Source organism: Brachycentrus maculatus, unplaced genomic scaffold (assembly GCF_059751285.1).
Source record: "Brachycentrus maculatus isolate JH-2025_06_01 unplaced genomic scaffold, ASM5975128v1 h1tg000201l, whole genome shotgun sequence".
Classification (NCBI taxonomy): domain Eukaryota; kingdom Metazoa; phylum Arthropoda; class Insecta; order Trichoptera; family Brachycentridae; genus Brachycentrus; species Brachycentrus maculatus.
This window is the reverse complement of record NW_028280952.1, coordinates 1,088,444-1,114,461: the sequence shown is the minus strand read 5'-3', so window position 1 is coordinate 1,114,461 and position 26,018 is coordinate 1,088,444. Positions and strand designations below refer to the sequence as shown.

At 30.3% G+C, this 26,018-nt stretch overlaps 1 protein-coding gene across 1 annotated transcript in view; it reads right to left on the bottom strand.

Moving 5' to 3' along the window:
* The window catches only part of LOC148307368 (atrial natriuretic peptide receptor 3-like), a 42,437-nt gene that overhangs the window by 2,498 nt on the left and 13,921 nt on the right, over positions 1 to 26,018 (bottom strand). The window contains exon 3 of the mRNA XM_088263597.1: positions 6,865 to 7,048. Within this exon, the coding sequence (XP_088119723.1) occupies positions 6,865 to 7,048 (184 nt within the window). The remainder of the gene's footprint in view (positions 1 to 6,864; positions 7,049 to 26,018) is intronic.

The following is a 26,018-nucleotide window of genomic DNA, read 5'->3' as shown; positions in this document are numbered from 1 at the left end:
TTTTCCAGTAGAATTGGGTGATACTTCTCGCTATTCATCATCTCAGTCACAGAAAGAAACAGCCCTGGTCCATAATACGAGGAACACCCCCAAAACATTTTTTTAAAGATGATGTTGAAAATACGAAAAAAAAGTTTTATTTCAATTAATCTGTTCGATAGTATTTTACACTATATTCTTAAAGAATGAATAGATACTCTCCATCCCTGAAGCAGAGAAGGTATTTGACGAAAAAAGTTGGAAAATGAAAATATATTAAAGTCTTAAAAAAGCAATGTTTTGAGCTTTATAAATTAAACAAAAATATATCTATGAAATACATTTTACTTCCACTTTTTCATGTTAAATAATATCTAACTCACTAGACATGTATATAATAAAGCATCCCTTATGTTATATAAATACTATTTCGTATATCTAAGGGTTCATTCTTCAAATGGGGGTGATAATACATAGAATAAATTATTATATTCCGAAGAAGCTGGGTTACTCCTTAATATTCCGTTGAGCGATTGGGACGCGATATTAATATTCAAATTTAAAACTTCCCCCTTTATTTATATGAAATATCTGGGCCATATTATACTATCCCATTTCCTTAAATTTTCACGACAGTCCTCAATAATACTCGTATCATGATTCGAAAGTTGAGAAGATATAATTTTTTTATAATTAAAAAACCTTGTTTTCATGAAACACGTTTTTTTGCAGAAAATATTTATTTTATTTATCAAATGGTGCATAGCCCATCGGAGAATCGCAGTGTTAGACTTGATCATAAACTTTATTAAGGCGAAATATCCTACGACCTACATTCTTGGATCGAGGGATGGAATCCTCGAGTACAACATTACTATTCACCTGGTGTAGAATAATAATATGTGGTGGTAAGGCCGTGGTAAGGTAAGGTAATCTAAGCAAACCAAGATGGGAGCATGTGTGAGTTTAACGACGTGATGTAAGGTAATACATATTAATATTTGACACGTGCAGTCAGTTTATGAAAAATACTAAATCTAGCCCTTTTACTATTTCAACAACCCCTATAGTAGAATCTGGCAATGTATGTAAATGATGTAAGTGAATGAACTCAGAGTTAAGACTATTACAGTTTTATACTAATACATGTGTGTGTGTGTGTGTGTGTGTGTGTGTGTTTGTGTGATAAAGCGAATAAGGACTAAAAACCACCCTACCCTACAACCTCGATCATACCCTATCAGGTCCACACCCGATTATTTTCATCAACAGGTGAAAACACAAACTAAAACAAATCTAATCCGCCTCCGTGGTGTAATGGTTAGCTACCGTGCTGGAGGTCCCGGGTTCGATTCCCAGGGTGGATGAAAATATATATTAGTGATTTCTAGTGATTTATTTAATATTACCCTGGACTAGTCCCTGAAGCGCAGGAGTGATCACCCAGCCTTCATGTAAGTAACGATCAAGATAACACTGCGTCAATACGATGTAGTGCCCTATGCACCATTGGGTGCGGATAAGGGTTAGAAGAAGAAGAAGAAGAAACAAAACAAGTTTGCGTTTACATCAATAAACTTCAAAGTGGTCTTAAACAAGAATTTTATTTTTTATATTTAAATTATCACGTTTTTTTCCACAAAGTTAATGTCACGTCAAATCATAAATATCACCTTATTTTTATGAAAATAGAGTTTAAATCTACGTTAAAATTTGTTAAAAATTTCCACTTATAATTATTAAATGCCTGCTTCATTCTATTCACCCTTTATAGAGTGCTCAACAAACACTTTGAGTAGGTATATATTTTAAACAGCGTTTTTGGGGCATCATTATCAAAATTTTGTTTCGAAATTATTATGGTAAAGCGACTTAAATTCTAAGGGTGCCATAATGGATCTTTTACATAACGGAAAAGTTCGGTATTTTGAGGAAATTTGAAACGAAAATCATTTTGAAATTGATCTCTATATTAAGAGTATAAAGTTTGCAAGATTGTTTACGTTTTGTAGAGGAATCAATTTACGTGTTTGATTTTTTCGAAACAATCAATTTATGTTTCACAAAGGTTTTGTTTTTGTATCCAAATGAGTATTTTCTTATTTTTCGTACTATTCTTAAATACATAATTTTTAGACCAAAAATACGCGTGTAAAGTGAATCTTCTTAGGCTCTAGAACAGTTGATTTGATGCCTGGCTCGAAATTCTCTATTTCATCTAAAGTAGTTTTTTGGGCTTTTTTAGTTCATAACTTTTGCTCGTACTCTAAAAGCTCGCACTGTACAGATTATCTTTGCTATAAAGAAATCAATAATTTAACAAATATTTACTAATTCAATTTTATTAATTTATCTGTTATTAAAATTGGACATAAAACTAAAATTAGAGTTAACCTAATCTACTCTAATGACCTGTAAATTATTTGACGAAAATTAATATGCTCAAATCACCAAAATATACTTAGAAAATTTGAGTTAGAAAGTAATAAATTAGCAAACGTTAGAATAATTTACTTTATTAAGGTATCTCTTATTATTATTATTATTATTTTTATTTTTTTCTCTAGTGAAGTTCTAGTGATTTAAGAACAAGGTTTCTAAATTGATTCATATATACAGAACTTCCAAGAATTTGAGTAGTGTGGTTGTCAATAATGGGTAGAATTGGTGAATGTTACACGTGTGTAAAGTGATCACTTAAACCAGCCTACGACGGTCGTCAGCCCCGTAAATGCCCAGACTTCCATATTCTTCTTCATCTTTGATGAGATGTCAAAAAATAATATGAAAATAACTCCTGTAATTGGAGATAATCCAGATTTTGTGAACAAGTATTTGGACACACTCAAAATGTTGTAAATGTATCTCTTACTATTTTTTTAATAAAAAAATAGAGATGTTAGAAGTAAACTATCACATATGCGTATATTTTAGGTGGGTTACAAAGATTGCCAGATGTCAGATACCAGGATCACCAGAGCGATGTAATAAAATATACGCCTATCTTAATTAAGAACATAAAGTGAAAATGTGTGTATCCCTTATAACTGTATTATTTGGAAAGTATTGATGCCCAATCCTATTATGCCTTTTTCCGGGGCTCTCTGAAAGAGGTTCAGAAATAATTTTCATTCCACCCACATCCTAGACCGCGTGAATATCACACTTATTTTCGTTACAAACACATTTGTGGAACTATTCAAAAGGAGAGGTAAATTCTAGAACTGAACGAAAATCAATTTGATCTAAAAACAATACACGTTTTTCTTTTATGTCATGAGTCTTTTATCTGTCATCGCGCCATCAATTCAGCAAATTTTCGTTTAGGTATTGTGTGTGTTTGACAATTTCAGATATGATATTTTATTTATCTAATTTTGACTGGGAATTGCCTTAAAGTAGATAGGAATAGTAAATGTGTAGGGTTCCCAAAGCCAGCGTTTAATTTCATCTACAAAAACAAAAGAGAAAGCTGGAAATGATAAAGATATAGCACTCGAAACATATTTGCAACTGATGTTTCAATAAAAAATTGAGTAGTATGGTTGTCATTGGTAGATGGTGAATGTTACGAAAAACTGACGATATTTATACAACTCATACCTGCTTTTATTAACGTTATTTATATATTAACGACATTTCAAAAAAAAAATAGAGATGATTTGAAACAAAAATTAAATTTGTTATTTGAGACTGACTTTGTGAACTTTATTTTCAAAATCTACAACTGACTTTTAAAAATTTTTGTTAATAATTCTAAGTTTGTTTCTCTCACCTCTGTATAAACGATAAGAAAACGCTATTTAAGATTTTTGTTTTTAGTAATCACTACTTTGATTTTTTTATTTAAATAAAATAAAAATAATTGTAAAATAACTCTCTTATACAACTTCAATTAATTTTTGAACCAATACAACCCTTTTTATTTTTCTTTCAAATAGATGCGAGTTATCTGTTTTTCATCGATAATTCATCTCCTTCTCTTTGCGGTACCAGTATCCCAATTCAAATTAATATTTGAATACATTTGCGAAAATCAGCAAATCCGATTAAGGATTATATCGGTAAATGCTTTTTTTGCATTCAGTTCCTATTTCACCTTTATTTAAATCAAATAGATTCATAATAACGGATTCAAGACAAAATCATGAAACAGTTGTGAGATTCTGAAATTGTGTGATCTATTTTTGTATTGAACCCAAACAAAATCAATTATTGACCCTTTAAATAACGTCAAAGATTTTATTTCTCTCAACCTTTTCCGTAAGGGTTAAGCCTTTTGTTTTAAATTGATCAACTCTTTGATCTGTACCCTTTTTCATTTGCTGAACCTTTATAAACCTTTAAAATTTATTGGTTTGTTTATTTATCATTTTAACCTATTACTTAAATAGACAAATTAAGAAAATGAAATCCGATGTACAGGTTATGTACTTAAAAAGTAAGTAATTTTTAATTAAAGTTTTACTTGGTAAATACCACTACTTCGATACGTATTTCGATGCATTCTGTATGAAGTTTAACCACCATTTGTGGAAAAGTCTTCATTTTAGCGTTGCGTTCTTGAGTCGTTGAAGGATGAAGATGAAATACGTGTCAGACAGGTTTTAAGAAAGAGTGGTATTTACCATGTAAAACTCAAATTGAAAATGGATTTGGATATTACCACAAAATGACTGCTAAATCACTCAAATAGATTTAAAATGAGACATGTACATGTATAAAACAATACTGTTATACGAGTATAAGTTTAAAACAAGAAAAATGTTTTAATTTCTTAATAAAAATATTTGTTTGAAAAAAAAAATTTATTACTAACAAAAATACTTTAATATCATACTACTTATGTGAGCCTAAGCGGCTCATTATTAGAAATATGTATCAAATTGTACTAGAGTGGGTTCGAACCGAGAAACTCTGACTAAAAAATCAGCGACACTAACCACGGGACCACAACCCGATAACCTTTTTCGAAGATTTGAATTTGGTAAATTTGACAATTGACACCGCATTTTTTTCTTCTTAGTTTTCTGCTAACCCTTAACCGCAACAAATAATGCATAGGGCACTTCATTACATGAGGCAGTATATAATGGGTCGTTAAGTGCATAAAGGTGATCAAACGCACGCATATTTTTTGATAACTTTTTTTCTCGCGAAAGTTACATAATGTCAACATTTATTCAAACAGTAAAACTCATGAAAAATTTTATTCAAAATGTCAGAAACATACCTGATACCGAAATATAACTTTATTTTAGTTTAACAACTTCAAATAAACACTTCATAAAATATTCACAAAATTCGTTTTAGAACTTTTGAAATATGGTGCGCGTTCATTTCTGATAATGTTGGAAAAACATCTCAAATTACTTGAAAAACTTGACTTTTAAAGGTATTAATAACTTTTTTTGGAATTTTGTAACAATGTTTACCTAAGTCGTAGATAAATCAAAATTGTAAGGTAGATCAAAATTTTAATCGAAATTTAAGCACGGTAGAACCTTCATATTTGGCAAATTCAATATTTGGTAAAAAAATCAATGTCCGCCTCTAATTTAATACTCGTAACTTGCATCGACCAATACTGTTTGGTTAAAAATAAAAATTGTATGAAATAGTATGGAGTATTTTTGTAAATAATAAAAACAGAAATATTTGTCTTTTTAATAAAAAAGTACTTTGAAATGTCATATACATATGTAAGTGGTTTTAAAAGTAAATGCAAAATTAAGTTTAATTGCGGGTATTATATTCAGACTTAAAGCTTTAAATAAAAGGGATTATACAAACAGGGATTCTAGCCATTTTTTAGCCTATACCCACGATATATTACAAAATAACTCTTTAATAGCGTGTAAATAAAATATCTTACAATATGAAAGCAATATACAATATATTAGTTACTAATTACATATGTAATAATAACTAGTATGCTCTCATATAAATTTTAACTTATGATTAGTTTCAAATGTATGAATTTTTTTTACACCTCAACATAGATGAAGAAGAATATGGAGGTCTGGACATTTACGGGGCTTACAACCGTCATAGAAAAATCTCAATAAAAAGCTTCTTTCATCTCACCAAAAGATGTCACCATATTCTTCTTGTTGAGTTGAGTTGAGTTGAGTTGAATCTATGTTGAGTTGTCAAAAAACAAAATAAAAAATACTTTCTATAATTAAAGATAATCCAGATTTGTGAACAAGTATTTGGACGCTCTCAAAATGTTGTAAGTTCAAATTTATACGAGAAATAACATTTTGATATTATATTTACATATCGTAGGAGAAAGTGACCAATTGCATATTTTACAAAAACGTGATTATTTACTATTTGATATCTTACAAGCTTATATTGCCCTGAAAAATCCCAAAGCGATTTTAAACTTGGAAGTATAATTTTTTAATAGATTTATATTATCCACTGACACTTCGTGATGGAATTGCATTTTTAATTTATTATTAGATTAAAACCAATATTTTTAGCTTTTCCACTTTTTTATGTCTGATTTACCAGTCTGATGATGTCGGTAACGACGAAACCCGGTCGCTGGTCAAATAAAAAAGTGGAAAAGCTAAAAATATTGGTTTTAATCTAATAATAAATTGGAAGTATAATATATAGACTTGTTAAAAATAACTAACTGCATTGATGTTTATTTTCTTGCCAAGCAAAAGTGACTTGAATGGCCCTCCAGAACATTTTACGTTTTGTTAATTGGTCACTTTCTCATTTACGATTACGATATGTAAACGGGTGATATTTCAAACTATTCAAAATTTATATTTGTATTTTAAGCAATCAAAGCAAATAATGCATGAGTGAAAAGGAACAAAAAGCTTGAGCAAAAAGAGCTTTTAGATAGTGGTCTCTACTCACTTGTACATAAGGTCGATAATGAAGTGCGCAATGTCCCGGAAACCGACGCTTCCCGTCCTTGTCAACATGTGATATTCGTCGGTGCAGTTTGTTTTTGGCTTGACGAAGTCGAAGGATAGTCCTCCGACGGTCAACAGAGGTGTGCCACTGTTTCCGAGGAATTTCACGATTCGGGCGATGGAAGCTGCAAAGAAAAGATAAAAAATGTTACGAAAAAATCCTTCATATCAACAACATTTTTAGTTTTTCCAAACACTTGTTCACAAATCTGGATTATCGATAGCCATAAGTTAAATATTTCTTTAAAGAAGTTTGTATCAGATTATAATAAGTATATTATTTGCATGTTATTATTTATTTGGCAGTCGATTTGTGGTAATTTCTATCAATTTTTAATTTTAATTTCATATGGTAAATACCACTCTATCTTAAAATGTACTGTGGCATTTCGGTATATTCCGAATCATTTTAAAATACGGTATTCGAAAATGATTCGGAATGCATTGATACACCTGTCAATAGATTTTAGAAAAGTGGTACGTATTATTATTTACAACATTTTGAATGATAATACTTGTTCGCAAATCTGGATTTTCTCGAAGTATAGGAGTTATTTTTCATATTATTTTTTGACATCTCAACAAAGATAAGAAGAATATGGAAGTCAGTGGAAGTCATTTACGGGGCTTGCGACCGTCATAGGCTTGTTAAAGTGATCACTTGTTTCATAGATTATTTGTTGAGATGTCAAAATATAATAGGAAAAATAACTCCTATAATTGGAGATAATCCAGATTTGTGGACAAGTATGTGATTATAATACAGGATTCGGGCCCACAGACAAACGAAAGAGTTTCTGCTGAATAAAAAGCTTCTTTCATCTCATCAATAGATGTTTCTAGTGAAATTCTGGTGATTCAAGTACAATGTTTCGAAATTGGATCATATATATATATATATAATATCTCAGAATTTGAGTAGTGTGGTTGTCAATCATGGGAAGAATTTGTGAATGTTACACGTGTGTAAAGTGATTAACCAAGTAAAATTCAAATATAAAATGTTTTTTAAAAAAAATAACTAATTACGTATAACCATCACGCCGCTTCTCTCGGGGGTGGGCAGTGAGATGCCCTACCAATCTGTATTTGCAAACAATCTTTGCCAATTGGCCAATTTCAATTTCATGCTTCACTTCCATACATTAAGGTTGGAACCAGGACTCCATTGCGCACTTATGTAGTTATCTTTCAGAAAATTTACGATTTTTGAATTTTCCGATTCATGATACAGCAACGTGCAATATATTGATTTTAAATTTCAAATTATTGATATATTTTACGTGTCGTTATGATAAAGTTAGCAATACATATTTGTAGAGAAAATTTTCACGCTGAGTCCCCAGCACACGTGTCTAGAATATTTTGAAGCTCTTACAGTCGAAGAAACATTCTCTGAGCACTTCATAATTCACCCTTCCTGATATCCCCACATTTTTTTTTCATTAAGAGGGAACTCGCAATCAGTATGCGATCAGCTGTGCTAAACGCCGGACGTATCTTTACGCACAATTTTTATATTTTAATAAAAATGTATTTGCAATTACACTTTTTTTAGAATGTATCGAAACCGAATCATATATTTTCTAGTCTTATCCGTTCAATAATTCTTTTTTTTTCAAAATCTTATCTTTGTTTCAAAGAAAAACTTTTTTTAATACGAAATCGGCATTTTAATCTAAAACTTCAATTACAATGTTAATGGCAGGAGTAGTGTTGTAGTTGGATAGACGCTCGACTGCAAAGCTGGCGTCGCAGGTTCGATTCCCGCCAATTGCAAAATAAATTCAAGAAAGATTTATTTGTAATTGGGCTGGTTAATCCTTTCTCATCCTTACTATCCTACTTGCAGACAAGCCCCTTAAATAGAGACTTAGCAGGTTATTTATTCCCTTAAAAAAAATTAAAAAAAGCTGGGTTCAACGAAAATTCAGTTGCGATTTATCGTATATTGGGTCTTAAGCAAGATATTTTATATGGCTCATTAAAGAAGACTTATATGGAAATCTGGGCATTTACTGCGCTTATAACCTCTCAATGCTGGGTTAAGCGATCACTTAATGTAAACTGTGAAATGTACTGTATTATGAACACTGTAAAATCTTGGCTTATCTGCGCATCGTTGGTTATCTATCTATATTGCCTAAATTCTCAAAAGCTGTATGTGAATAATAATTTTATAATTTTGCAAAATTTATGCAGCGTCATTTCCACAATATACTGCATCTAGGGTGCTTCCTTGTGATTTAATTAGGGAAAGGGAGATTGAGGAAATGATTTAGTAAACCAACGCGTTTTTATTTATTTTTTCTAAAGATCATCGCACTCTCATTAGTTTATTTGTTTCTGTTCAATAAAAAGCTTATTTTCATCTCACCAACAGATGTCTCTAGTGAAGTTCTAGTAATTCAAGAACAAAGTTTCGAAATTGGTTCATATATATACATAGAACTTCCAAGAATTTGAGTAGTGTGGTTTTCAATAATGGGTAAATTGGTGAATGTCACACGTGTGTTAAGTGATCACTTTGACGATCGTCAGCCCCGTTAATGCACAGACTTCCATATTCTTCTTCATCTTTTATGAAATATCAAAAAATAATGTGTGTGAATTATAATTTAAACTTAATAAAGAAATTAAAATTTTAATTAAAAAAAAATACATAACAGCTTTTGTAGCTGATCAAAGCGTGAGTCGTCAATCAAAAATATTTTTTTATAGTTTTTTTATGTATAGAGAGCACGATTTTATATAAAGTTATAAAAGATTTGCATTTTTTGTAAATTTGCAAATCTATTATAACTTTATAAAAAATCTTGCTCTCAATACAATAAAAAACCTTTACAATTTTTTTTAATATCATACAATACTTAAATTCACTCAAATTAAATTAATTTCTCAATAAAATTATATCAAATCATGGTTATCAACTCCTGCCTTCTTTTATATATAAGATAACAATTGGTATAGCCTCCCACCAGTCTGATGATGTCGGTAACGACGAAACCCGGTCGCTGGTCAAGTAAAAATAAAGTAGAAAAGCTAAAAATATTGGTTTTAATCTAATAATATTTTAATAATGCAATTCCATCACGAAGTGTCAGTGGATAATATAAATCTTGATTTATTTGATATGAATTGTAATCGGGTAACATTATACACACATATCCTAAGTGCTTAAAGCTCATACATCAATTCTATGAAGGTGGTGACAGTGTTTACCCTTCAGAAAAAACAACGCTTTTCCCCAATCTAATTGAAACCCTATACCCGGACCTACCCCGAAACCATACACCCTCATTCAACAAGTCATGTTTATTCGATCGGATCGTTTTTCATGCTGCTGTTATCATTTCCCATCCTTGAATCCATTCAATCGTCATAACTTTTATTGACTGACAAATATTTTCAAGTACTCATTACTTCGTAATAAATTGATAAACTTGCTTATCACCAAGCTGCTTCCCCACAAGGGTAGACAGAGAGTTTAGAAAGCCACACCACTCTGTCTTTGCAAGAATTATTTTCCTTTTCCAAATTTATGCACAGCGTGAATAAGTTTCTTTTCATCTCACCGATAGATGTCTCTAGTGAAGTTCTAGTGATTCAAGAATAATGTTTCAAAAATTGGTTCGTACATATAGAACTTCCGAGAATTTGAGTAGCGTGGTTGTAAATAATGGGTAGAATTGGTGAATGTTACACGTGTGTAAAGTGATCACTTAAACCAGCCCATGACGGTCGTCAGCCCAGACTTGCATATTCTTCTTCATCTTTGATGAGATGTCAAAAAATAAGCTCCAAAGAGCAAGAGTAGCAAGACAGTTGCTGACTGATATCAAAGTACGGAAGGTATCATATCTAGGATATGTGCTTAGAGGAGAGATACGAGCTTATGTACCTAATCAAAAAAGGTAAAATAGAAGGTCGGTGTGGGCAGAGAAACCAGATCTCCTGGCTCCAGAATATACATGACTACAAGGGGATCAGAACCGTTGAGATGCTATTTAGAGCTGGCCAAGACAAGTACAATCAATCACAGATGACATGACACGCATAGAAGAAGAAGATGCATCTCCTCAAACATATCAGCCTTTTATGCAGACTGCTGAACGTCCTCTCCTAAGTTTTTGAAGTACTTATAGATTTACGAGTGGTATTATTTATATTTTTATGGATTTCTAATATTTCAAAGTACTGAAGTTAAAGACTGAAAGCAATAATAATTTTTACGATTTTTACTTTGTTGTCTTGTACTTCCTACTTCGTATGATTGTTGTCTCTTTAACTCTGAGTTTGTTTGATTTTTCAAGCTTAAATTCATAATTCCCGAATCGTGATATAAATTTTCGAGAAGTTTTACCAATATAACATAAGAAATACCACAGTTACCTTTTCATTTGATAATATATATATTTCAAAGTTATTATCTCCAGCGATACACTATTGTTTTTTCACATATTTTACCGTATTTTATGTTTAAGTGATTGCTGAGTCAATTCATGACGTTAAATATGTTTTTATTAATTGAAATTTCACATGGTAAGTACCCTATCCATTAAAATCAATTGTGACACGTATTTCGATGGTTTCCGCTTAATTTTCAAACAATTAAAAGGATGCAAAATGCATCGAAACGCGTGTCACAATAGATTTTTATGAATAGTGGCATATTTCTTAGAGAAGCCAAATTAAAAATGGATAGATATTTACATAAAGTGAAATATTTACCACTAATTTCAAATTCACTGAGTACCTATAATACAAGACGAAAAACTGTCGTAAAATAAATGTATGTTTAGTTTAGTCATTATTTATATATTTTAGTTTATTTTTTAAGGAGACAATAAAAACCGTCAGCTAGAATAGCGCTAGTAAGTAATAATAAACTTTTAATCATCACAAAAAATCATATAAAATGTTATAACTGAATATTACTGTGAAAATTTAAGAGTGATTTCACTGAAACCAGAAGCGGAAATTCTGTTTTGCGTTCTAGCACTCTATTGTCTCAACACAGCATGAAATTGTTACATTCTGCATTCAAATACCACCAATTTGTGGTTCACTGCAACACAAATTGCTTACCAACATGAAAATGTTATACCAAACACACGTAGAATGTGAATATGGTATGTGAAACATTATTCCATTAGTCCTAGTGCTAGCCATGGTACTATAAGTATAGAATATGACATATATTCCAAGGCATAGGTTCCGAAATTTTACTGGGCTCCAACCCTTATAAGAAAAATTTCCAATCTTGAAACCCACCCCTTAGCTGTCTTAGAGAAAATGGGGCATAAATAGCTGAATGAAAGAACAAATTTATCAACAACAAAATTAATTCGTGTATACTGTGGCCAGGGCCCACTCAATATTGGCTCGCGACCCATAGTTTGGGAAATAATTTTGAATTGACTCTAAATACAATAGTTCGTTATGAAGCCCTGGAGTCCAGGGCTTCATAATGATCTCTGTAAAGTCAATTCAAAGTCACATAGTTGCTCTACCGAAATGACATTAAAAAATTTGAATTACATCCTCCTGATATTGTGCCTAGCTTCTTAACCATTTTTTTATTATTATTCACTTTGACAAAATACATACGACTTATTGCCATAATCAGTTGAAAATTATGTAACGCTAAAGAGCTGAAAGCTTTTTTATACTTATACGGTGTATCGCATTTAAAATACGATCACTCAAATGAATATGCAGCTACACGATCGATGACAATTTTTTTAATGGTGAAATAAGGAAAAAATGCAGAGATAAGCTCTGAGAATGCTGAGATAAGCTCTGTCGATTAAAATTTAAATAGGATGTTTTGAGATGGTTCGGATATGTGGAACAAATAAGTGAAGAAGGAACGATAAACATCGTTAATTAGTGTAATCTTACATAACTATCAGTACACATCAGTTCTGGTACCAACTCAAATAGTTGCAAAAGAAGGATGAAAGTATAATTAGTGCAGTCGAAATGGGATTTATCAGATGAATAAATTAAAATTTCTAATGCTCGGATGAAAACACACCAGTAGTAGGACTAAAAGGCGGGTACGCATAAAGACATGCATAATTGTGGAAGTGGTGAAAATGTTTACAAAGTCAAATTCATGTCATTCTATCCGTTTTACCTACCCCTGCAGAGAAAAGACTTGATGTTTAATTTTATTACCCAAACCAACCAAACCAAACTCTAAATACATTGACATTCATATAGTTTTCTCGAAAAAATATTTCTTGGTATCGAGGTATCAATAATAAACTGATTTATTATTCTTTTGAGTTAGAAGGCTTCTCAGTTATTATGCCGAATAAAATTGTATGTGTTTTATCTACATACATACATATATTCATTTCTATCTATTTTCTTCCACACTTTTCCCTACACTTTGCTTCGGTATAATGGTACCTCTTTTAGAAAAGTAAGGGTGGTTTTATTTTCCTGAGATGTTTATACTCGTGTTTATAAATATGTTCATTCGATCAGCTTTTCGGAATACATTGTCGGACCTTTTATGTTACCAAAAATATAAACACATCATGAATATCAGTAGAAAAAGTTCAAAGATAAACTTTGAAGAAAGCTTGGGCTATTTCAGGCATCTCTTATTAGAATAAGAGCCTGAAATTCATTATATATACGTAAATCTAATTTTTTCCATCAATCTTTTTTAAGCTCATGAAAGCAAAGTGTATAAAATATATAATAAATATTAAAATAAAACTCTTGTACAAGTAAAATTTATATTTGAAGCACGTTGTGATTTTCCATTTTACAATTAAAATGTAACTTTGTTTTAAAATCACTATCAAAATTTTAGGTGATTTTAAAACTTATTTAAGACTACTTTATAAGTTTATTAAAATAAATATCCCGAGAACTGTATATGTTTTCGTCAACAGGTTGAATAACAAAATTTTCTGGTATTATAGAAAATTTTGTTATATTTCAAAATAATAAAAAAAATTAAAAATTGTATTATCCAAGTGTTTTATTTTTTTGTTTTGAAAGTCACATTGTTCCATAAAGTTAATGTCAAATGGACAAAAAATTCAAATTGTTTTTATTATTTAATCTTATTATGGATGGGATACAAGGAAAAGTAAAAAAAATAACTATATAAATGATCAAACATAACATCACTTGGTGATATGAATCCATCGTGAATACTGATTAATATAATATATTTGCACGAGTCCCATAAAAAATATAATAAATATTTATTCACCTTTATATTTCCACTGAAATTTCGTAAAACTGAAAATCGAAAAACTGAAGCCGAAAAATAACGTCAAGGTGTCATTATTTGTTTTCAATTTAAACCCTTGTTGGCTATTTTCGTAAATCTGGGTGAATCGAGGCATAAACGTCAACAACGATCATCTTTGTAATTTAAAAAGTAATGAGGACTTTGTTTTCCACTCTAAATATTGTGTTAAAAATATCACAAACACATAAATGGGGAATAAATCTGAGGGAAAACTTAATTTAAAATTATTTAAAAAAATCACTTTGCTGAAAAAAGTGGAGTGGGTTGTTTTGGTTGGCCTTTGTTCCCTGTGTTATTTACGTAAATAAAATTAAATAAAAAAAATAGTGTAAATATTTAAAATATTTAAAATAACCCTGGACTGGTGTCTGAAGGGCGGATCTGATCACCTTTCTCTCATGTATATATTAAAATAACACTACTTATATGTGATGCTATGCCAATGCATCATTTTGTAAGGATGCGGGTTTTTAAAAATAAGTTGGCAGAAATATTAATGCACATATAAAAAAAAAATAATTGAAAATACATATTTGACACTACTAAATGAGGCAGCCCATAATTAGTGAATAATGATTTTAACATGCTCAATGTCTCATGAACCATGAAATATGTACGTTCTATTTTTAGATATCGCTCACTCCTTTCAAGAACGTCATAAATAAAAAATCGTGAATTTTGAGTTGGGCATGTTTTCGGAATGCCCAGAAAATGTATTATATCCCAGCAAAAGAAGCACATTTTAAACTTAATATTTACCCGCTACAGGGCAGAAAATGTTGTTTTTACATTTTGATGAAAAGGTATTGTTGAATTATTTTTTAAAAATACAATAAATATTTTTCAAATGGAGAAAAAACCTTCAGGTTTTATCTGAAAAGATCTGTTGAATAGTAAAAAGTTTAGTAAGTGGCTTCATATTTATTTTTAATACATTGTGTTATATTTTTAAACTTTAAAAACGTTCTCCTGAAAAATCAAGTTTTTTGATTTATGACGTTCTTGAAAGGAGTGAGCGATATGTAATTGACATTTCAATTCAATACCCAGTCGTCCATATTTTTCTTCTTATATTGAGATGTCAATATGTAGAAAAAACTCCTGAGTGGAGAAACACAGATTTATGAATAAGGATTTGGACACATGTTATAAATAAATATCTTAATTTACGTTTCTCTTGAATCCATTATTATGGCAGGATAACTTTGAGTAATAATAAATTCATTACAGAAATTTTATCATTTTATGTCAATCTTAAAAGATACATGGCGATACCAAATTTTGATTTTTAACATACGTACGTGTGTAATTATCAAATTGTGTAACAATTATAGAGGTTTGTTTCGTCTGAATCAAATAAAAGCTGATAGAAGCGTCTATAAATATATAATCTTTCGATAACAAATGAATGCGATAATTTTATTTTCGTACCTATGATTCATACATATTGTATTTTATTATTTTATCAAAATCACTTTCATGGATGTAAAAATCTTGTTACCTTTAAAACGGGTGTTTTGGAAAATACTGTTTTTTAATTTAATGTAATTGTAATGGAATAAGTTTTGGTCGAGCCAATATTTGGTTTATAAATATAACTAGCTAAACTGTCTTAAAAATATTCTATCCCACGAGTGAGTGATAAAAGCTGAAGAAGAGGAAGAAATAAATGCCTATATGGAACGTATTCCACTGCCAACCCGATAGTTAAAGATCTAATGGTTACTGAATTGACGTGATATTACTCGTAATGAAAGGTTCTCAATTTTGCGGGATGAACTCAACCGATATAAGGGTGTAATTTAATTTAATACCCTTATGTGCGATAATGGTCCTGCAAAGTGGACGGAGTGAAGATACTAGAGTGAATCTAGGTATATTTGCACAGTTAATTGTTCATTATCTCGGTGAATTTCGAAAAGGAATTTATTGGCTAGATAGAATAATTTAGCCTGAAAGGGTTGATGAGAGTGGGTTTAAGTGAGGATGAGGGTGTTTTCAGGTGATTACATTCACGAAAACTTTGACTGTTTGGTTTATCAAATAGGGTCGCGTCACAAGTTATAAAATATCAGAATTGAGATATCTTTGAAATTCTCAGTCTTAACAAAGATATTTACTACTAAGCCGTTTTACTGTGGGGGTAGGCAGAGAGGATGGAATGCTACACTCGTCTGTCTCGACGTACACTCATATCCTTCACATTCAAACATCTAGGCATACTTGTTCTCCGATTACGTAGACTATTGATACCACCAGATTTTAGGTTCTGATTGATTTGGTCAAGTCTTTTTTAGGTGTCCTCATAATGTTCTCTCATTCACATTTTACAAATCAATATAAATACAAACCAGCACATATCTAATTTATTACTATCAATTATATCAAACACTGGATTCATCACCCTACGGACGATATATCAATAAGGTTTCTCAATTTGTATCCAAATAAAATATGCCATAAACTTAAAAAACATGGTATGTTGTTTGTAAAAAAAGAATTTTCATTTAATTTAATTTAATCACTTCACTACTACAAATTAAATTCCACCGTAACAATAAATATAATTGTAATGTATTGTATTTTCTTTGTTTCTGGCATCATACGTAAGCAATGGTGCAAAGGGCACTTTGTGCAAGGGATAAAAAGATATCGTAGTCGTACAGGAGAATGTGACCAACTAACAAAACGTAAAATGTTCAGGAGAGCCATTTAAGTCACTTTTGCTTGGCAAGAAAATAAACATCAATGCAGTAAGGCATTTTTAACACGTCAATATGTAATACTTTTAAAGTTTAAAATCCTTTGGGATTTTATTGAAGGCAATATTAAGCTAAAAATATATCAAATAGTCAATGATGACGTTTTTGTAAAAAATGCATTTGGTCACTTTCAACTGTATGAATACGATATAAGAAAATAGAAATAAAAAATAATTATAAAAATTAAATATATAAATGAAAATTTAAAAAAAAAACAACTTCTACCCCCTCTTCAACCTTCAACGTCCCAAGGACCCAAATTTAAAATGTAGAATTATCTTCACATACGATTTTTGAAAATGATGTGCAATGCATCGAAACACTGTCATGGTAGATTTTAAGAAATAGTGGTATTTACTAAGTAAAACTCAAATTAAAGATTAAAAACATATTTTGCATTAAATACATTGTCATATCGTTATTGTGTTATGCGTTGTTATATCGGTCCTCTATTTAGTATACCAGATTAATTAAAGAAAGTTCATCCGTTCATGTAACATCATTAAGGCTATACCTTTCAGCATCTATTTTATGTCCTTTTTACTGAACCCATTTACCTGAATTAAGAGTACTGGGACACTGCGCATAAAACCGGCCCTAAAGGAAATGAAACAGAAATGGCCGTCAACGGACTAACCTATTTTGTTACGTTATTCCTTTTACGCCAAGACTAAAGGCTCATTTCCCAGCAGTCTTCGACAAATGGCGGACACATTTACGAAAAAATACTTGGTTAATGCCACTTTTTCTTAAAATCTATTGAGACACGTATTTAGATGTATTCTGTATCATTTTCAAACACTTTATGATGATATGAAATGCATCAAAACGTGTGTTACAAAAGATCTCAAGAAATAGAAGTATTTACCAAGTAAAATTTTAACAAAGAATGGATATTTTTAGTATCGTTTTTTACCGACACTTTGTGAACTTTATAAAATAAACAAATGTCACACATTGTTTTCAATTATTTAAATTTTTTGTCAACTTCATAGATTGTACGTATTTTTCCCTGAAAATGACAAAGTGTTGTTGAAACAGGTTGAAAAAAAGTACCAATTTTGAATGTTATTATAAAGTTGTATTTTTTTTTTATTTCTTTACGTTTAAAAATGCATAGATAAACATAACCACAAAGTTATTTCAGAACCAATAAGTGAAATTAATACTTGCTTTATTAAATGAATTACCTACATTTACTGTTCGCTATGCCCATTTTTTATTTTATCCCTTATCCACAGTCAACTGATACATAGGGTACTTTATCCATTTGACAAAGTGCCATGATCATAATTAAACGAATAACAGTTTACGCTTCATATTCATGAAAATAGTATAGGAATTACACATATTTAATGTGTTACTGAAGAAGTAAGAAAAGAAGCCACGGGTGAAGGATAGTGTTGCTATATGGAAAAAAAGTCGAAGAAACCATGTTTATACTACATCACGCGTCGCTCTGATTCAGTGCTCTATAAAAGATAAAAAGCATATGAAGCTTAGATACCAAGTATTAACAGGGCTTACGATCTGTCATAGGTTGGTTAAGTGAACATAAACAAGCATCTAATATTAGCATTCTACCCATAATCAACAACCATATTACTCAAAATTTGGAAGTCATAAATACTCGTTTATCGTAATCGTACACGAGAAAGTGACCAACTAACAAAACGTAAAATGTTTAGGAGGGCCATTTAAGTCACTATTGCTGGCAAGAAAATAACATCAATGCAGTTAGTCATTTTCGACAAGTCAATGTATTATACTTCCAAGTTTAAAATCCTTTGGGATTTTTTCCAGGGCAATATTAAGCTAGTAAGACATCAAACGGTCAATGATCACGTTTTTGTAAAACAATGTCACTTTCTCATGTATGATTATGATGTGATCAATCTCACGATGTTGCATGATTCAGTTCACAACAGCCATCTTAGATTGAATCAAACAAAATTCACAAAGCAGAGACCCTTCTATGCAAGATCCGAGTGAACAAGAATTTGGACACTCAAAATGACGTGAAAGGAAATTGTTTATGACATGCAATAAAATACGACATGGCCGCACGACGAAATCCATTTCAGATCAACCCACCTCCATTTTCTATAGTCTGAATATTATTTCGATATGTTTTTTTTTTAAATAAGTTAAGCAAGGGATACGATATATTTTTGTATAATATTAGATAAGGTCAGGATAGATCATAAAAAAATAAGAAATAATAAAAAAAAACACAAAAATAAAATAAACCCTTTTTACATCAGCACCTGCGGCTGAAATCGCCAAATCATCATTGTTTGTATTCAATTTTCCTCAAACGTTATATTTCCTTAAAGCTCTATACGGTAGAATATCTATATTCGTCCTTAATCTGTTCCAGAGGGCCTGACGAATATTAAATTTGTCAAACGTATGCAGAAACAGTTTTTTAAAAACTGTAAAAAAAATAAATACCGATTTTTCCTTTCCTAAGGAATTAAATATTTATGAATTAACGCTACAGGAAAAAAAATTAAAATTAAATTAAATTACATGCATTTTAAAAATCAATAAAAACCTTTTTTGTAATAAATTTATCATCCTCTTTAACTTTGTTATTAGAGGAAATAACGGAGGATATTTTTACTAATGGAGGATATTTTTACTAATCAAAATATACCAAATATCGAATCTAACGAATACAGATCATCTTCTTTTTATCTAATTAATTTTTCGATCGATTCAAAAGTAATTAATGAAGTAAACAACGCTTTGTTTTTTGTTTTAAAAATCGGAAGTGGAACAATTTCAATATCTGTATAAAGAATGTGAACCAAATTTAAATATTGTTTATAAACCCCGTAATAAATTAAACTTCATTATTTGATCAAACTGATTCAATTTAATTAAGATTTTTACCATGAAAATATTATCTTTGTTTAAAATTCAGAGTTGTACCCTTTACTTTAGGACTTACAACTTGCCAATGGTGCATAGGGTACTTCATTGCATTGACGCAATGTAATCTTGATTCTTACTTGCATGAAGGCAAGAAGATCAATCGTGCACTTCAAGTTCCAGTCCAGGATAATATTTAATTAACCTTGAATGAAAATTCTATAATTTTAAATATTATTTTAACACTATGAAAATCGCACCCATAATAGTAATAATTTATAAAAGCGCCACTTTTGTTCAGATTATGTTTTCAGGCGTTTCCTAGTAAGTGTTCTAAAAAGAATCTCGCATTCATTATTGAAGGTCTCAGAATATAGGAAATGGGGCTGTCAATCATGTTTAAAATGGTGAATGTTACACAATGTCATCGCCTAAATGAACCATTTAGTCGCACATCCTGTAAAAACCCAGACTTCCATATCCTCGTAAACATACCTACTTCTTCTTCTATGTTGTGATATTAACGAAATCTCGATGGAAATAGTTTTTGACAGTGTTTGTAATGAATTAATAATAAATGATTAGATTCTAGTGTAGATATAATTGTAGAGCCATAATTGTTTTAGAGCGTTAATTTTGAAATTGCTTTATCAAACCGTATTGATTATGGCTGAGATAGATAACGTTTTAACTATTTATAGAATGTTATCTGGAAATAAACTGATTGAAAGGTAAACAGGTCCCGTGTTCAGAAATATTTTATTCAAAGGATACGAAATTTGCAGGAAACAATTGTTTTCTGTGTAAATAGCTTTAATCAAGACTTTCCCATCACACATTTTTAAAGATTAGGTACGTATCAAGTGGACACTTTATCTATGATAGTGTTCTAAATTCTACCATATCACTATTATTTATATCCCTTTTTGTATACACATATCGCTCACTCCTTTCAAGAACGTCATAAATAAAATAAAAATATTTTTCAGAACGTTTTTAAAGTTTAAAAATATAATACAATGTATTAAAAATATCAAGCCACTTATTGAACTTTTTATTATGCAACAGATCTTTTTTGGTAAAACCTGATTTTTTTCCATTTGAAAAATATTAAGTATATTTTAAAAAATTATTAAACAATACATTTTCTTCAAAATGCAAAATCAACACTTTCTGCCCTGTAGCGGGTAAATATTAAGTTTAAAATATTCCGCTTTTGCTGGAATATAGTAAATTCTCTGGACATTCCGAAAACATGCACAACTAAAAACTGACGATTTTATTTTATTTTTGACGTTCTTAAAAGGAGTGAGAGATATGCACGTTAAAATGTTAGATAAACATTCTGGCATCTCAACATAGATGAAAAATAATATAAAGGTCCGTTTATTTACAAGACTTATGACCTGTCATATGCTGGTTAAGTGATCACTTTACACACGTGTAACATTCACCATTCTACCCATTATTAACCAACTACTAACCACAGTACTATATTTTTTGGAACTTATAAATTTATCATAAATCTCACGATGATTGAGTTCTCAAGTATCTGGACACACTCAAAATGTTGTATTAGATATATGTTTTGTACTGACATTTCTTAGTGGAACTAAATTTTGTATAACAAAACAACTATATAGTTTCTTCCATTTTTAATTTTATTCGACCAGTCACCGTATTTCGTAGTTACCTACATCATCAGACCGATGATCAGTCACTAGTCTGATAATTTCGGAAACAAAGAAATCGGGTCAATTTTTAAATAAAATAAATGTGGAAAAAACTATTAAATTGTTGTTTTATTATTTAAAATATTAGTCAAAAGGAATTCTTCAATTGGACCTTATGTTGTTTTTCTTTGTTTTCATTTTTGTGTTATTTTCGTAACGATATTTTATTTTTTCAATAAATAAGCAAGTTATAACAAAATCGTGAGATTGGAACTAGGATACAATGCTTTAAATTAAAATCAATCAGTTTTTTTAATCAACGATTCTGAATATTCATAGTGCATATACATAAGTAGTTTAAAGTACAAAAAAAACACATGAATAATTTAAATAACTAAAAACATCTTTCACAAAATATTAAACGTAGTCCTAAAAAAATTAAACTATGATTCTAAGTCAAAATATCTGGATTCAAACCCACTCCACCACAGTATTTTATCCCCTAAGCTACACAAACCCTCAGCCCCCGATTCGAGAAATCAATGAAAACCTATCGTTACACTGAATTTATTATCCTTCAGCTTTATTATTAAAACTGATTGAGTTATATACAGTTGTACAGTTCCAATATATTTTTGTACAGTAGACAAATTATAAAGATAATATAAATGCGTACAAAACTCATTTGTTTCGCTTCTACAAATATTGAGGAAAATACTGCGCAGTTAGTTTCAAATACCCCCTTTTTATTATTTATATTTACTTCACAAACCTTTCGTTCTATTGGAAGAAATGCCATTAAAAAATCAGGACTCTGCATATAAAATTATATTCACCTACCTTACATTATAATATCTCATTTCAATAAATTAAATTAAATATTATCCTTGGCTATATTTGAGAAAATATAAACAAATCGAATAATAATAAATAATAATATAACCCTTATCCGCACCCCAATGGTGCATAGGGCACTGCAACGTATGGAAGCAGTGTTATTTTGATCGTTAAATACACGAAGGAAAGGTGATCAGCCTTCCGCTTCAGGTACCAGTCCAGGGTCATATTCAATAAATATTAGACTGAAAAATCACTAATATTTATTTTGACCCTCTTGGGAATTGAACCGGGGACCTCCAGCATGGTAGCCTAGTGTGCTAACCATTACACTACAGAGGCGGACAGTATTTGAGAAAATAAAAACAAATTAAATAAACTAATATAAATGCCAGACTAGCTCTATCAAACAGCTGGTGTATTTATCAAAACTGTTTCAAACTTAAAGATAAAATCACTCAAAATTTCGTATTTACATTTGAGGTTCCTAATTAATACAAACTAAATCAATTCGCTCCAAACTTTTGATTTGGATTAAAATTTAACTAGAAAAGTTACAATATTCATCAAAACAACCAATTCGGAAGGATGAAAATTTAAGTTCATGAAAATATTTTTCAGAGTGTACAAATTAAGAAAGATTTATATTTTTGTTCCATCGAAGCTTGAAAGTCAGTGATATATGTATATGTTTATTCCTATTCTATATACTGAAATATATAAAATATTAATAGGTTTATTTACGTATATGTATATAAAAAGAATTTACATAATATTAAAAGGATACAAATATTTTCAAACAGCATTTTTTCTAAATAATGAGAGAAAACTGCATCGATTGAATTGCCTGATCAGACTATACCAGGGGTGTTAGTTGAAGTTTGCCGGTTTTACTCATAAATGTCACTAGAGATATGTATACATTTCTGTGATTTGGCTTCTTTGTCATATTTTTCTATGGACATTAACCTTCAAAAGTACACAAGTTACACTCTGCCGAAATAATAGTGTCCTAGTTGTTTACCTAAGTGAATACCATAGACTGGCCTTTTTAAGTATTTCATTTCGTCTTTGTTGTTTTTCAATTTCATCAAAAAATCTTATCAAGGGTTGGGATCCGTCTGAGTTGAAGTTGATGATGAAATCACAACTCACAATCAGTTGAAAACAACGCATTTAGTCTAGTCCTTTTCTCAACTTCAAGAGTAGAAATTGTAAACTATTGAAAACAAAGACTTATTCAGTTAGAGTACAGTATAATATGCAAGCGTCTACTGGTTTCCTTTGCTACGTATTAACACAGTACACCCGATGCATGCGCGTAAACTATTTATGACGTATGCGACGGAGAGAGTAGAAACGGTTCTCCCAATCTTTTCTTTCAACTGTCGGTTGAATTCGGAGAAGGAAGAGACTATTTTTTCTGATCAATGCCAATTTAGATATTTATGAATAATGGTATACACCAAGTGATTGCCGAAACAATTAAATAAACAATTTTTAGGTTACCCTTAATCTGCTATGTATTTTTTATCTTGAAAAATCGATAAGGAAACGAAAAGGAAACATGAAATTATACAAAATGTATTTCAACAATACCAGTCAAGGATCGTATTTAATTCAATACATCCTTTTGTTTTGGTATTTTCACAAATGTTTTGAATTTAATACTCGTTGAATATTAATACAATTGTAATAATCTGAAATGGAATCAAATATTAAACTAAGAAGCTATTTATCTAAATTTAACCTCAATTAAGATTACTTCAAAGTGACGTCAGAATGGACAATGTTTTCAACTGATTAACGAAAGATTTCTATATAAATTGGAAGGATTTTTACTGCGAATGAAAAGATAAGATTCCCTTTTGATTGGATATTTGTAACGTCATAAAGTTATATTTTACGCTCTTGGCAAAATTAATTGGTTCAGATAAGGTAATAGTTTTATATATTTTCTAGATATAACCAGTATCAAACTTGAGATATAATATCGTTCTTTTTAAACATATACATATTCTACAATAGTTCTTCAGGCAATATCAAAAAATATTACTTCTACTGCTCCTCATGCTTTTTCACTTGAACAAAACTTCATACAAAAGTTGTAATTACCCTCTCACCTCCTTACTTGATTTTATCAATTTACTTTGTTTTATCAATTTACAATTTTAAATATATAATGTTGAAAAAAATATTCATTCATACTACAATTATTATTTTTTTAATTCTTTGCTAACTCTATTTGCCTTCTAATTTATGTATAAGTTTCAAATTTCGACTAGTATTACCAATCTCTTTTTGTATTATTGAAATTTATTATCAGTATTACAATGATGTTTTTGTAATACTAATAATAAAGTCTCGATTTCGATTCCCGGGTGAGTCCAAATAAATATAAATAATTTTTACTCTCATATTTTTTTAATATTACTCAGGACTGGCACAAATCGCAGGACTGATCACTTGCCTACATGAAATCAACGATCAAGAAAACACTCCTCGAATACGATGCAGTGCCTTGTGCACCATTTTGTGCGGATACGATTCAGAAAAAATAATCGAGAATACATCTCTTCCTAACATAAACCCGCCAATGTACACATAAATAAATTAATACACGCAAAAAAGCTGCAAAAAAAATAGATTTTTATCACAGGTCGTAAGCCCCAGTCATACATACTTTCTTTCATTCATGTTAAGATGTCAAAAACCAACAGAAAAGTCTTTATTTGTTGTGAGATCGTTCACTTTTTCAGTAAACCTGCGATGTGATGCGAATGAACCAGTATGCACACTTCCGATTGGGAGATTTTCGTATGCTCGGGTAGTCATCCCAACTTGGTTAACTAGTCAGAATTACAATCCTTCAATAATGAACGTCTAATAATTAATTCTCGAAATATGTAACAAAATTTTTATGTTCTATCAAACATCTTCCCCAACCCTTACATGAAAATAATTTTAAAAATACACCTTATAAAATTAAATAGTAAATATTTGTTCAGTTTTATGTATTGATCCTAGAATATCAAATTTATTATCTTTTACCTTGTAGCAATTTTGTTAATCCAAATTTATAAAATCCGAATCTGTTATTCAAATCAAATTGAAACAAGTGACACAGTTTGATACTTTGTCCTGGGGGTAGTTGTTAAAGTATTACACAAAGTAAATTTGAGTGTTTCAAATATGATTCGATAAAGTAAGTATCTTGACACCATTTTTGCAAAGAAAATTTTATGGAAATTGGTTCACTATACCCCGTTTATATGTTACAAAGTAGGCTTAGCCTTCCAGGTAATATTGGTTCTGATATCATACATTTCACTTCTACAGTATGTTTCAAATTTCAATAACTTGAATTCTATTTTGATTATAAAAAACATGTTTTATTTAACATTATATTATGTTTACCTTGTAAGAATAAATATTTATATACAGCTTATTATTTAAAAAAATATGTTTACGATCCAACAAACGTCTAATTTTTCCACCTTAATTAAACCTTTTTTACTACTACTACTATCACGCCGTTTCCCTGCCAGGAAAGGTAGAGAGAATGAAACGCCTCACTTATCAGTCTAGATTTGTCAGTACATGCACTGCTTGTTTCTTTCACATCCATACATTTAGTCTTACATGCTTTCCGGTTTTGAGGTTA